At 48.5% G+C, this 15,478-nt stretch overlaps 1 protein-coding gene across 1 annotated transcript in view; it reads right to left on the bottom strand.

The window, feature by feature from the left end:
* Positions 1–299: 299 nt before the first annotated feature.
* Positions 300–15,478, bottom strand: part of kiaa1549la (KIAA1549-like a) — a 348,851-nt gene continuing 333,672 nt past the window's right edge. The window contains exons 20-21 of the mRNA XM_068046635.1: positions 13,642–13,787; positions 300–1,711 (exon numbers count right to left, since the gene is read on the bottom strand). Coding sequence (XP_067902736.1) covers positions 1,433–1,711; positions 13,642–13,787 — 425 coding nt within the window. The 3' untranslated portion in view covers positions 300–1,432. The remainder of the gene's footprint in view (positions 1,712–13,641; positions 13,788–15,478) is intronic.

The following is a 15,478-nucleotide window of genomic DNA, read 5'->3' as shown; positions in this document are numbered from 1 at the left end:
TTCAGTAGGGGCAGCTGAGGCTTCGGGTGCAGCCCTCCGGGGGCCACAGTGTGCCTGATCAGGAGGGCACCCTCCCCCCAGCCCGCAAGGAGGCCGCCAGGTTTTATCTGGAAGCATTCTGGGGACCTGAGCCACCTGCTCACCGCAGGAGGAGGCCCTTAAGTGGCAGTTAATTGGCTACCTAAGGGCCTTGATTGGCCTGGGGCAGGCAGGCTGTTGCTTGCTGCCACCACTCTGCGTAAAACTGTAGCGGAGGCGGGAAGGCATTGGGTATGGCCCCCCACCCCCACCACCCCTTGCCTCCCACTCAATTATTAAGCCCCCAACCTGCTCGTTGGGTGGGGCTGTAAAACTCCAGCCAACAATCTGAAATTCCACTCTGCTGTTTTAATGGAAGGGATTAAACCTGGGTGCGATTTCAAAACCTGCATGGTTGGCGTTTAATCATTTACAGAAGAGAAACATCCGGGATTTGAGTGATACGGTGAGTGATGAGTCCCTCATTAAAGGCAATTATTTTCCAAAGATTTGCGGGGGCACACATCACACAGTGAATAATACTGATCAATTCACAAATGGAACTCAGTGTTATATCTTCAAATCAGGCCATCTGCTCGTGGGAAATACAGATTCCTTTTGATAATAGGGGACAGTTTGTATCTTGACTGTCAAGAGTAGTGAGTGGACTGAAAATCACAATTCAACGAGCGGTTCTGCAATGAAAAGTTTGTCGATCATCAGGACGATTGTTGGCTTGGCTAAAGGCAGGAATTTCTTTTCTTCGCCTTGTGCTGAGTTGAAGAGAGACCGTTCTGATCCGCGACTGAAAATCGGTGACCGCCAGGTTTTCAAGTGAACAGAACAGGAGCCTCGCAAAACCATTGGCTACCGTAAGTCGCTAAGATCCCGTAATTCCCTAGTCAGTCCTGCTTTCCTTTTCACCTGACGCCTGAATTTCTTGAGGGAGTGGGGGGCTGTGGCAGGGTGTAATCCGCAGCTGAGTTTCCTCATTTATTGTCACTTTTCTCTGGTACGTTAACTTGTCATTTTTTTTTTGCACATCTGTTTTTGATATATGTACCTTGGAGGAAATGCACAGGGGTCAGTCAAAGTCCTCCTGCCTCCATGAATGTAATGGTCTTATGCTAAATATCATACTAAATGACATTACTAGGATGAGACACAATGTTTGGCGATGTGTTTTCAGACTAATTCCACTGGTGAAGAAGCCCAATGATTCGATAGTTTGGCTTTTCATGGCTTGATACAATGGCCCAAATCCTCAAAATAATTTTTTTCATTTCCATCTCAAAGTGAACCGACACACAGGCCAAGATGAATCCAATCTGAAGTCCAAATTTCTATCACTGCTTTGGCTCCCGTGGGAAGAAATTTTGTAAAGGCTTTTCATGGGGAACATAGCAGGGCACTGCTAAACCTGGAATTCAAACATGCCTGTCTGCTTCTTGGCCAGCTTTGCGACCTCCTCTCTGATGGCCTTTACCAAAGTAGCGGTGGAGATGTTGGTGTAGGAGGTTTCGGAGGACTCGTTCTCGGTCAGGCTCTGCTGTGAGGCTGCCGTGGATGGAGTCTGAGCTTGCTCAATACACCGAGGTGGATTCGAAGGCTGCGTCTGACTGTACTGCCGAAGCGGGGAACTCTGTGGATACCGAGTGTGCGAAAAGGCCTCGACGTAACCGGGGAGAGTTACCTGTACCGTAACGGAGTTGATTAGTCAAAAGCCAATTGGGGACCAAAGGCAACACAATTTAAGAACATAAGAACATAAGAAATAGGAGCAGGAGTAGACCATATGGCCCCTCCAGCCTGGTCCACCACTCAATATGGTCATGACGGATCTCTGGCTTCGTCTTCACTTTCCCGCCCGCTCCCCATATCCCTTGATTCCTTGAGAGACCAAAAATCTGTCTATCCCAGCCTTAAATATATTCAATAATGGAGCATCCTCTGAGGTAGAGAATTCCAAAGATTCAAACCCTTTGATGAAGACATTTCTTCTCATCTCAGTCCTAAATGATCGGCCCCATCCTGAGACTGTGCCCCCGCATTCTAGATTAGCTCCAAATGGTTCGACAGGTGTAATACTGTAATCACCAAGCCTTAGAGGAGGTGCAACAAAGGTTCACTAAATTGTTTCCTGGGAGGAGAGGGCTGTCCCTATGAGGAGAGATTGTGTAGAATGGGCCTGTATTCCCTCCAGTTTAGAAGAATGAGATGAGATCACATTGAAAGGTATAAAATTCTGAGAGGGCTTGACAGGGTAGATCTGTGAGGCTGCTTCTCTTGTCTGGAGAGTCGAGAACTACAGGTCACAGTCTCAGAATAGTTCAGCTATTTAGGATTGAGATGAGGAGATATTTCTTCACTCAGAGGGTTGTGAATCTTTAGAATTCTCTACCTCAGAGAGCTGTGGATCTTAGTCATTAAGTATATTCAAGACTGAGATCGATAGATTTTTAGTCACTAATGGAATCGAGGGATATGGGGACAGAGCAGAAAAGTGGAGTTGAGGTAGAAAATCAGCCCTGATCTTATTGAATGGCAGAGCAGGCTTGAGGGGCCGAATGGCCTACTCCTGCTCCTATTTCCTATATAAGATACAGAAACAAATATTAAACATCTCACGGTCAAACCAATAAAAAGGAACCTAAAAATCTACTCTGTTTTTTGGGGGGGGGGGGGGAGGGAGTGACAGGGCGTGGTGATGTGGGGGCTCCACTCCTGGGATTGGAGGCGCTCGAAATTTGGGTTGAATCGCAGCTGGGCTTCCATCCCTTCCATGGACACACGGCAACCTCTGGCGGGGAGGGGAGGGGGCGTGTCAGATTTGCAGCCGTGTCTGGGGGTCTCCCGCCGAACTCCGCTCGCAGGAGCTTATGCTGTGCTGAGCCGGAACCTGGGGCCCACTGGACGGAATTCAAACAGTAATCAATCACTGGGGTGGGGGGGGGGGGGGGGGGGGGTCCATTGCTTCTTGAAGCCAGGACATACCACCCACGGATCAGCAGAGGGTGTTGGAAATTGCAAAGTATTTACAACACAGAAACAGGCCATTCAGCCCAACTGGTCCATGCTGGTGTTTATGCTCCACATGAGCCTCCTCTCACACTACTTCATCTCACCCTATCAGCAGAACTTTCTATTCCTTTCTCCCTCATTTGCTTATCTAGATTCCCCTTAAATGCATCTCTGCCATTCAGCTCAAACATTCCTGAGGTAGCAGGTTCCACATTCTCACCATTCTCTGGGTAAAGAAGTTTCTCCTGAATTCCCTATTGGATTTATTAGTGATTTTAAAAATATTTATGGCCCCTAGTTTTGCTCTCCCCCATAAGTGGAAACGTTTTATAGAGGCCTTGGCCGGGATTTTATCCAGGCGACAGGGGTCTCAATGTCTGGAAATAGCTACGTCAAGAACCCCGCGTCACCTCTTCGGTGGGAGACCTGCTGAACCAAGTGCCAATTCGGCAGTTAACTGGACTGCAGTGTGCTTTCCATGGGATCAAGGATCTCGGTGATGGAAGTCCCGTCCTCTGAGAGCTGTTGATCAGTCAAAGGCCAGCAGCTCTTTAACTGGGCAGTGGCACTGTGTCAGCTATCTGTGGAGCACCCAGCCGAAGCCACAGGTAGGTCAGGGTGGGAGGGATCTCATGGGGTGGGGGTCGCAGGGGAGGCAGCTGTAGGGGGGTCGGTAGCAAAGGCAGGGGGTAGCTCCCAGTGGGCCCCCTCCCTTCCCGATATCAGGCACTATGTGCCTTTTAACGATGGGACCCTCACCACGCCCAGAGCCAGCAAGCAGCCCGCGTGGTTTTTCCTGCCGTGTTTCCCGTGCAGCAACAGGCCTATTGCACAGCTAATTGTGCCGGCGGCAGGGTGAGGCCCTGAATTGGGGATTATATCCCCAGTCAAAGGCTTCTATTGGCGGCAGGCCTTCCTGCCCCGGACAATTTTGGCAGAGGCAAGGTCCCTCCCCGCCATCACCCCAGCCGATTATATGCTCACCCTGTCTCCAAACCCGCTGCATGGGAGAGCATAAAAGTCCCCCAATAAGGTGACTAAAGCACAGAAGAAGGCCATTCAGCCCATCAAGAACATGTCAGCTCTCTTTAGAACAATCCAATCAGTCCCATTCCCCCACTTTATCCTCATAATCCTGCAAGTTTATTTCCCTCAATTGCCCATCCAATTTCCTTTTTAAATCATTGATTGTCTCTGCTTCCACCACCCTCATAGGCAGAAAGTTCCATGTCATTACCATGCGCTGCGTAGAAGTGTTCTTCCTCACATCCCCCCTGTCCAAAACCTTAAATCTGTGTCCTCCGGTCCATGTACCATCAGTTAGTGGGAACAGCTTTTCTTTGTTTACCCTATCCAAACCTATCATAATCTTGTACACCTCCACCAAATCTCCCCTCAATCTGCTTTGTTCCAAGGAGAACAACCCCAACTTCTCCAACCTAACCTTGTAACTAAAATCTCTCATTCCTGGAACCAATCTGGTAAATCTCCTTTGCACCCTCTCAATGACCCTCACACCCTTCCTAAAGCGTGGAGACCAGAACTGGATGCAATACTCCAGTTGGGGCCTAACCAGAGCTTTATAAAGATTCAGCATAACTTCCCCACTTTTGTACTCAATGCCTCTATTTATGAAGCCCAAGATCCCATATGCTTTGCTGACCACCCTCTCAATAATGCATATGAACTCTCAGGTCCCTCAGTCCCTGCACACTCTTTAGAACTGTGTCATTAAGACGATACTGCTTCTCTTTATTCCTTCTGTCAAAATGCATCACCTCACGCTTGTTTGTATTAAATTCCATCTGCCACTTGGCTCTTCGTTTTAATTTAGTTTAGTTTGGAGATACAGCACTGAAACAGGCCCTTCGGCCCACCGAGTCTGTGCCGACCATCAACCACCCATTTATACTAATCCTACACTAATTCAGCACTACATGAACTGCTATGCCTGTGCTGGGACGAGGGAGCAGTACCCCAGGACATGCGCGATGCCAACATCATCACCCTCTATAAAAACAAAGGTGACCGCGGTGACTGCAACAACTACCGTGGAATCTCCCTGCTCAGCATAGTGGGGAAAGTCTTTGCTCGAGTCGCTCTGAACAGGCTCCAGAAGCTGGCCGAGCGCGTCTACCCTGAGGCACAGTGTGGCTTTCGTGCAGAGAGATCGACTATTGACATGCTGTTCTCCCTTCGTCAGATACAGGAGAAATGCCGTGAACAACAGATGCCCCTCTACATTGCTTTCATTGATCTCACCAAAGCCTTTGACCTCGTCAGCAGACGTGGTCTCTTCAGACTACTAGAAAAGATCGGATGTCCACCAAAGCTACTAAGTATCATCACCTCATTCCATGACAATATGAAAGGCACAATTCAACATGGTGGCTCCTCATCAGAGCCCTTTCCTATCCTGAGTGGTGTGAAACAGGGCTGTGTTCTCGCACCCACACTTTTTGGGATTTTCTTCTCCCTGCTGCTTTCACATGCGTTCAAATCCTCTGAAGAAGGAATTTTCCTCCACACAAGATCAGGGGGCAGGTTGTTCAACCTTGCCCGTCTAAGAGCGAAGTCCAAAGTACGGAAAGTCCTCATCAGAGAACTCCTCTTTGCTGACGATGCTGCTTTAACATCTCACACTGAAGAATGCCTGCAGAGTCTCATCGACAGGTTTGCGTCTGCCTGCAATGAATTTGGCCTAACCATCAGCCTCAAGAAAACGAACATCATGGGGCAGGATGTCAGAAATGCTCCATCCATCAATATTGGCGACCACGCTCTGGAAGTGGTTCAAGAGTTCACCTACCTAGGCTCAACTATCACCAGTAACCTGTCTCTCGATGCAGAAATCAACAAGCGCATGGGTAAGGCTTCCACTGCTATGTCCAGACTGGCCAAGAGAGTGTGGGAAAATGGCGCACTGACACGGAACACAAAAGTCCGAGTGTATCAGGCCTGTGTCCTCAGTACCTTGCTCTACGGCAGCGAGGCCTGGACAACGTATGCCAGCCAAGAGCGACGTCTCAATTCATTCCATCTTCGCTGCCTTCGGAGAATACTTGGCATCAGGTGGCAGGACTATATCTCCAACACAGAAGTCCTTGAAGCGGCCAACACCCCCAGCTTATACACACTACTGAGTCAGCGGCGCTTGAGATGGCTTGGCCATGTGAGCCGCATGGAAGATGGCAGGATCCCCAAAGACACATTGTACAGCGAGCTCGCCACTGGTATCAGACCCACCGGCCGTCCATGTCTCCGTTATAAAGACGTCTGCAAACGCGACATGAAATCGTGTGACATTGATCACAAGTCGTGGGAGTCAGTTGCCAGCATTCGCCAGAGCTGGCGGGCAGCCATAAAGACAGGGCTAAATTGTGGCGAGTCGAAGAGACTTAGTAGTTGGCAGGAAAAAAGACAGAGGCGCAAGGGGAGAGCCAACTGTGCAACAGCCCCAACAAACAAATTTCTCTGCAGCACCTGTGGAAGAGCCTGTCACTCCAGAATTGGCCTTTATAGCCACTCCAGGCGCTGCTTCACAAACCACTGACCACCTCCAGGCGCGTATCCATTGTCTCTCGAGATAAGGAGGCCCAAAAGAGAAAAAGAAAGAACACTAATTCCATATTCCTACCACATCCCCACCTGTCCCTATATTTCCCTACCACCTACCTATACTAGGGGCAATTGCTAATGACCAATTTACCTATCAACCTGCAAGTCTTTGGCATGTGGGAGGAAACCGGAGCACCCGGAGGAAACCCACGCAGACACAGGGAGAACTTGCAAACTCCACACAGGCAGTACCCAGAATTGAACCCGGGTCGCTGGAGCTGTGAGGCTGCGGTGCTAACCACTGCGCCACTGTTTACCCTATCAAACCTATTCTTAATCATAAAGACCTCTATCAGGACACCTCTCAGTCTTGACTTTCCTAGAGAAAAGAGCTCCAGTCTGTTCAGTCTTTCCTAAAAGTTATAAACTCTCAGTTCTGGTATCATCCTTACAAATCTTTTTAAACCTTCTCCAGTGCCTTTGTATCCTTTGCATGTAATGGAGACCAGAACCGTTCATCGTCCTCCAAGTGTGATCTAACCAAGCTTCTATACAAGTTTAACATAACTTCTCCACTTTTCAATTCTGTCCCTCTGGAAATGAGAAAATCTTCACGTCTTTGGCAGGCCGCACCTCCAAGTCACAACGTGCTGCTCCGACATCCTGGCAGCTCCACTGTGTGGGCAGCCCTGCAGTTCCACCATCGTTACAGGCACTTGTCCTATAATGAAAATGACCCAATCCCAGGCTGTAATGGGGCAGGTGCCTACTGGGTGAGGCTTTATCCCTTCTTGTGGCTTCTAATGTTAAAGGCATGAGCAAACCAGATTATTGCTATCAAATTATACACTAGGGTTGTAATCTCGGGATTACTCCCTGTGCCACGTGCCAGTGAGGCTGGAAATAGGAAGATAGTGCAGCTAAACACGTGGCTGAGCAGCTGGTGTAGAAGGGAGGGTTTCAGATATCTGGACCATTGGGCTCTCTTCAGGGACAGATGGGACCTGTACAAGAAGGATGGGTTGCATCTAAACTGGAAGGGCACTAATATCCCGGCTGCAAGGTTTGCTAGCGTCACTCGGGAGGGTTTAAACTCGTGTGGCAGTGGGGGTGGGAACCAGAGCAGTAGGAGAGCCAGTGAAGTAAATGAGGAGGACATAGTAAATAAGGCCAGTAGGACTAAGAGGAAGAGCAGGCAGGGAGATGTTGCTGAGCACAGTGGAACTGGTGGTCTGAAGTGCATTTGTTTCAATGCGAGAAGTATAACAGGTAAGGCAGATGAACTTAGAGCTTGGATTAGTACTTGGAAATATGATGTTGTTGCTGTTACAGAGACTTGGTTGAGGGAAGGGCAGGATTGGCAGCTAAATGTTCCAGGCTTTAGAAGCTTCAGGAGCGATAGAGGGGAATGTAAAAGGGGTGGGGGAGTTGCATTACTGGTTAAGGAGAATATCACAGCTGTACTGCGGGAGGACACCTCAGAGAGGTCATGCAGCGAGGCAATATGGGTGGAGCTCAGGAATAGGAAGGGTGCAGTCATGATGTTGGGGGTTTACTACAGGCCTTCCAACAGCCAGTGGGAGGTAGAGGAGCAGATATGTAGACAGAATTTGGAAAGATGTAAAGGTAATCTTTATGTCGTCATGATCTTTATGTCGTCATTGTCGACAGGAATAGTGCCGGAAGACTGGAGGATAGCAAATGTTGTCCCCTTGTTCAAGAAGGGGAGTAGAGACAGCCCTGGTAATTATAGACCTGTGAGCCTTACTTCGGTTGTGGGTAAAATGTTGGAAAAGGTTATAAAAGACAGGATTTATAATCATCTTGAAAAGAATAAGGTCATTAGCGATAGTCAGCACGGTTTTGTAAAGGGTAGGTCGTGCCTCACAAACCTTATTGAGTTTTTCGAGAAGGTGACCAAACAGGTGGATGAGGGTAAAGCCGTGGATGTGGTGTACATGGATTTCAGTAAGGCGTTTAATAAGGTTCCCCACGGTAGGCTATTGCAGAAAATACTGAAGTATGGGATTGAAGGTGATTTTGAGCTTGGATCAGAAATTGGCTAGCTGAAAGAAGACAGAGGGTGGTGGTTGATGGCAAATGTTCATCCTGGAGTTTAGTTACTAGTGGTGTACCGCAAGGATCTGTTTTGGGGCCACTGCTGTTTGTCATTTTTATAAATGACCTGGATGAGGGTGTAGAAGGGTGGGTTAGTAAATTTGCGGATGACACTAAAGTCGGTGGAGTTGTGGATAGTGCCGAAGGATGTTGCAGGTTACAGAGGGACATAGATAGGCTGCAGAGCTGGGCTGAGAGATGGCAAATGGAGTTTAATGCGGAAAAGTGTGAGGTGATTCACTTTGGAAGGAGTAACAGGAATGCAGAGTACTGGGCTAATGGGAAGATTCTTGGTAGTGTAGATGAGCAGAGAGATCTTGGTGTCCAGGTACATAAATCCCTGAAAGTTGCCACGCAGGTTAATAGGGCTGTTAAGAAGGCATATGGTGTGTTAGCTTTTATTAGTAGGGGGATCGAGTTTCGGAGCCACGAGGTCATGCTGCAGCTGTACAAAACTCTGGTGCGGCCGCACCTGGAGTATTGCGTGCAGTTCTGGTCACCGCATTATAGGAAGGATGTGGAAGCTTTGGAAAGGGTGCAGAGGAGATTTACTAGGACGTTGCCTGGTATGGAGGGAAGGTCTTACGAGGAAAGGCTGAGGGACTTGAGGTTGTTTTCGTTAGAGAGGAGGAGGAGGAGAGGTGACTTAATAGAGACATATAAGATAATCAGAGGGTTAGATAGGGTGGATAGTGAGAGTCTATTTCCCCGGATGGTGATGACAAACACGAGGGGACATAGCTTTAAGTTGAGGGGTGATAGATATAGGACAGATGTTAGAGGTAGTTTCTTTACTCAGAGAGTAGTAGGGGCGTGGAACGCCCTGCCTGCAACTGTAGTGGACTCGCCAACTTTAAGGGCATTTAAGTGGTCATTGGATAGACATATGGATGAAAATGGAATAGTGTAGGTCAGATGGTTTCACAGGTCAGCGCAACATCGAGGGCCGAAGGGCCTGTACTGCGCTGTAATGTTCCATTTTCTATGTAACAGGGTTGTAGTGGTGGGTGATTTTAACTTCCCCAATATTGACTGGGATTCATTTAGTGCTAGGGGCTTGGATGGGGCAGAATTTGTGAGGAGCATCCAGGAGGGCTTCTTGAAACAGTATGGAGATAGTCCAAGTAGGGATGGGGCCATTCTGGACCTGGTATTGGGGAATGAGCCCAGCCAGGTGGTCAAAGTTTCAGTGGGGGAGCATTTCGGGAACAGTGACCATAATTCCATATGTTTTAAGGTACTTGTGGATAAGGATAAGAGTAGTCCTCAGGTGAAGGTGCTAAATTGGGGGAAGGCTAATTATAACAATATTAGGCAGGAACTGAAGAATTTAGATTGGGGGCGGCTGTTTGAGGGTATATCAACATCTGACATGTGGGAGTCTTTCAAACGTCAGCTGATTAGAATCCAGGACCAGCATGTTCCTGTGAGGAAGAAAGACAAGTTTGGCAAGTTTCGGGAAGCTTGGATAACACGGGATATTGTGAGCCGAGTCAAAAAGAAAAAGGAAGCATTTGTAAGGGCTGGAAGACTAGGAACAGATGAAGCACTTGAGGAATATAAAGACAGTAGGAAGGAACTTAAGCAAGGAGTTAGGAGGGCTAAAAGGGGTCATGAAAAGTCATTGGCAAACAGGATTAAGGAAAATCCCAAGGCTTTCTATACATATATAAAGAGCAAGAGGGGAACAAGGGAAAGGGTTGGCCCACTCAAGGACAGAGATGGGAATCTATGTGTGGAGCCAGAGGAAATGGGTGAGGTGCTAAATGAGTACTTTGCATCAGTATTCACCAAGGAGAAGGACTTGGTGGATGATGAGCCTAGGGAAGGGAGTGCGGATAGTCTCAGTCATCTCATTATCAAAAAGTAGGAGGTGTTGGGTGTCTTGCAAAGCATTAAGGTAGATAAGTCCCCAGGGCCTGATGGGATCTACCCTAGAATACTGAGGGAGGCAAGGGAAGAAATTGCTGGGGCCTTGACAGAAATCTTTGCATCCTCATTGGCTACAGGTGAGGTCCCAGAGGACTGGAGAATAGCCAATGTTGTTCCTTTGTTTAAGAAGGGTGGTAAGGATAATCCAGGAAATTATAGGCCGGGAAACTATCAGAGAGGATTCTTCGGGACAGGATTTACTCCCATTTGGAAACAAACAAACTTATTAGCGAGAGACAGCATGGTTTTGTGAAGGGAAGGTCGTGTCTTACTAATTTGATTGAGTTTTTTGAGGAAGTGACAAAGATGATTGATGAGGGAAGGGCGGTGGATGTTGTCTATATGGACTTTAGTAAAGCCTTTGACAAGGCCCCGCATGGCAGACTGGTGCAAAAGGTGAAGTCACACGGGATCGGAGGTGAGCTGGCAAGATGGATACAGAACTGGCTCAGTCACAGAAGACAGAGGGTAACAGTGGAAGGGTGTTTTTCTGAATGGAGGGATGTGACTAGTGGTGTTCCGCAGGGATCAGTGCTGGGACCTTTGCTCTTTGTAGTATATATCAATGATTTGGAGGAAAATGTAGCTGGTCTGATTAGTAAGTTTGCGGACGACACAAAGGTTGGTGGAGTTGCGGATAATAATGAGGATTGTCAGAGGATACAGCAGGATATAGATCGGTTGGAGACTTGGGCGGAGAAATGGCAGATGGAGTTTAATCCGGACAAATGTGAGGTAATGCATTTTGGAAGGTCTAATGCAGGTGGGAGGTATACAGTAAATGGCAGAACCCTTAGGAGTATTGACAGGCAGAGAGATCTGGGCGTACAGGTCCATAGGTCACTGAAAGTGGCAACGCAGGTGGATAAGGTAGTCAAGAAGGCATATGGCATGCTTGCCTTCATTGGTCGGGGCATAGAGTATAAAAATTGGCAAGTCATGTTGCAGCTGTACAGAACCTTAGTTAGGCCACACTTAGAATAGTGCGTGCAATTCTGGTCGCCACACTACCAGAAGGCCGTGGAGGCTTTGGAGAGGGTACAGAAGAGGTTTACCAGGATGTTGCCTGGTCTGGAGGGCATTAGCTATGAGGAGAGATTGGAAAAACTCGGATTGTTTTCACTGGAACGACGGATGTGGAGGGGCGACATGATAGAGGTTTACAAAGTTATGAGCGGCATGGACAGAGTGGATAGTCAGAAGCTTTTTCCCAGGGTGGAAGAGTTAGTTACTAGGGGACATAGGTTTAAGGTGTGAGGGGCAAATTTTAGAGGGGATGTGCGAGGCAAGTTTTTTACGCAGAGGGTGGTGAGTGCCTGGAATTTGCTGCCAGGGGAGATGGTGGAAGCAGATACGATAGCGACGTTTAAGAGACATCTTGACAAATATATGAATAGGAAGGGAATAGAGAGATATGGGCCCCGGAAGTGCAGAAGGTGTTAGTTTCGGCAGGCATCCAGATCGGCGCAGGCTTGGAGGGCCGAATGGCCTGTTCCTGTGCTGTACTGTTCTTTGTTTGTTAATGGATTAAACTTGGTTAGACTCCTCACTCACAGGTTAATGCTCACCTGCTGGGCGGAGACAACTAACCAACTGTGAAAGGTTTATTCAGGAAACAAGGCCCAAATCCTCAAAACATAGCCTCCGCTTTTATGCCCTTCTCAACACTAACTACCTACACACTACCACCCCGGTCAAGATTAATGCAATTTGCAATCTAATGGATCTTGGTTACTTCCATCATTGCTTTGGTGAACTGGGAGCCATTGTAGGTCATTGAGCACAGGGGTGATGGGTGACCGGAACTTCGTGAGAGTTAGGACAGAGGCAGCAGTTTTAGATGAGCTTAAGGCCGGAATTGTACGCTCCCCTAAATGAGCGGGCTGGTGGCGGGGTGGGGGTGGGGGGGGCGTAATATTGAGTGGGAGGAGGGGGCCATTCCCATCCCCCTCCTGCCCCGGCTGAAACTTTACGCGGGGCAGCAGCAGCAATAATTGGCCAATTAACTGGTACTTAAGGGCCTCCACCCACTGCCTGGGCATTTTACCCTTGGCTGGCGGGCAGGTGAGGTCTCCAAAACCCCGCCTGGTAAAACCAGGCAGCCTTGTTGTAGGCTGGTGGGGGTCCCTCCTGATCGGGCACCCTGTGCTCCATGGAGGGCCACCCCCGAAGCCCCAACTGCCCCCAATGCACAACACTTCCCCCGCTCCCTTAACCAACCCCCTTTGCTTCACAGGACCCTGACCGATTGTCCCCGGCGAGGCCCTAAAAACTTACCTTCGTTCCGGGGCCGTCGCCCCTCTTGCTTCTCTTGGCTGGGTGTAGTCCCAGCAGTGGCCATTGCTCCCGGTGGCGCTGCTGGAACTAAGAGCTGCCGGCAGCTCCATTAGGCGGGACTTCCTGCCTCAAGGTGGTGGAAGTCCTGCCTAAGACCAATTAAAGGCCTGGGGAGCGAAAAATCACAGTCTGGCTCCCCAGGCCTGGCAGAGGCGGGTTCGCTGGTGGATGGGGCCTCCCGCCCAATGGAAAATTCCGGCCTAAATTTCTGGAGGGTGGAACATGGGAGGCTGGCTAGGTAAGCACTGGAATAATCAAGCCTGCATGTAACAAAGGCAAGGATAAAGGCTTCAGCAGCAGATGAGTTGAGGCAGGAATTGGTTCAGCTGAGTACTGCACTAGAAAACTACACTCTGTCTCTTTCTTCACCTTTTCAGCTTCAGCTCTGATTCTGTTCTTTTCTTCTTATTTACTCTATCAAATTCCTCCTGGTTTTGAACATCTCTATTAACCCTTCCCTTAACCTTTTCTGCTGTAAGGAGAACAATCCCAGTTTCTCCAGTTTTTGAAATCCCTCATCCTTGGTCCCACTCTGGTAAATCTCCCCTGTGCCCGCTCTAAGGCCTTGACATCCTTCCTAAAGGCTGGTGCCCAGAACTGGACACAATACTCCAGCTGAAGCCTAGCCAGTGATTTAAAAAGATTTAGCATACATACGTTCTCTGCCCACTGGGCCTGTGCTTCTCCATCTCCCATGTACGGTGTCCATGCATGATTGCGGTAGGGAGAAGGAGCAGGAATGAAATAGTTTGGGAATCCAGGTCTGTTGGCTGGTATGGCATAAACTGCTGGGACTGAGCTACCTGCAAGTACAAGTGGAATAAAACATTCAGCATTTCAGATATTCAGAATAAGTGTGGAAATCCATACAGTCAGCACATGGCCACAGGGTTAGACTTGTTCTGATACGTCTCCTCAGAATTTGGTAACGCTGGCAAGGCACATCTCTACCGGCCTTGAGAAGGCTGTGGTGAGCCTTCAAATAGCACTGGTTTGTACAACTAAGGCCACTTCAGAGAGCAGTAATTGTCAATGATTTAGAGTGGGACTGGAGTCATATGTAGGCCAGACCTATTAGGAAGAGCTGGTTGCCTTCGCGATAAGAATTAGTGAACAGTTAAAGAAGGAAAGAGCTTGCATTTACTGCAGCATCTTTCATGACGTCCCAATGAAGTACCTTTGTAGTCACTGTTGGAATGTAGGAAACATGGCAGCCAATTTGTAGACAGCAAGATCCCATATACAGCAATCAGATACTGATAATTGGTGGGACTGCACATGTGCCAGATTTCATTGTTATCTATCTAATCGTAGCCAGAGAGTCACCTGCAATGGCTTCTCTTCTAGCTAGCAATGTTACCTCTGGTTTCCTCCAAGGGTCTATCCTTGGCCCCCTCCTTTTTCCCATCTACATGCTACCCCTCGGCAACAGATGGATGCTGACAATACCCAGCTCTACCTCTCCAATACCTCTCTCAACTGCACCCCTGTCTTTAAATTGTCAGACTGCTTGTCTGACATCCGGTACTGGATGAGCAGAAATTTCCTCCAATTAAATATTGGGAAGACTGAAGCCGTTGTCACAAACTCCATTGCCTCGCCACTGACTCCATCCCTCTTCCTGGCAACAGTCTGAGGATGAACCAGACTGTTCGCAAACTTGGTGTGAATATTTGACCCTGAGATAAGCTTCTGATCAAGTATCACGCCATTACTAAGACCACCTATTTACACCTCCTAAATATCATTTCCCTCTGCCCCTGCCTCAGCTCATCTACTGCTGAAACCCTCATCCACGCCTTTTTTATTTATTTTTTTATTTTAGAGATACAGCACTGAAACAGGCCCTTCAGCCCACCGAGTCTGTGCCGACCATCAACCACCCATATATACTAATCCTACACTAATCCCATATTCCTACCACATCCCCACCTGTCACTATATTTCCTTACCACCTACCTACACTAGTGGCAATTTATAATGGCCAATTTACCTACCAACCTGCAAGTCTTTTGGCTTGTGGGAGGAAACCGGAGCACCCGGAGAAAACCCACGCAGACACAGGGAGAACTTGCAAACTCCACACAGGCAGTACCCAGAATTGAACCCGGGTCGCTGGAGCTGTGAGGCTGCGGTGCTAACCACTGCGCCACTGTGCCGCGAGACTTGACTATTCCAATGCACACCTGGCCAGTCTTTGGTGTTCCACCCATTGTGAACTTTGTACCATCCAAAACTCTGCTGCCTGGGTCTTTAACCGCATTAAATCCTGTTCACCCAATACCCCTGTGCTCGCTGACCTACACTGGCTCCGGTTATAGAATCATAGTCATTTATGGCATAGGAGGCCATTCAGCTCATCGAGTCCATGCCAGCTCTCCGTGCAGCAATCCAGTTAGTCCCACTCCCGCGCTCTATCCCCGTAGTCCTGCAAGTTTATTTCCTTCAAGTGCCCATTCAATTTCCTTTTGATCGTCTCTGCTTCCACCGCCCT

Source organism: Heterodontus francisci, chromosome 14 (assembly GCF_036365525.1).
Source record: "Heterodontus francisci isolate sHetFra1 chromosome 14, sHetFra1.hap1, whole genome shotgun sequence".
NCBI lineage: Eukaryota > Metazoa > Chordata > Chondrichthyes > Heterodontiformes > Heterodontidae > Heterodontus > Heterodontus francisci.
Note: the sequence above shows the minus strand (reverse complement) of the source record. Positions and strands in the feature narration are given on the sequence as shown.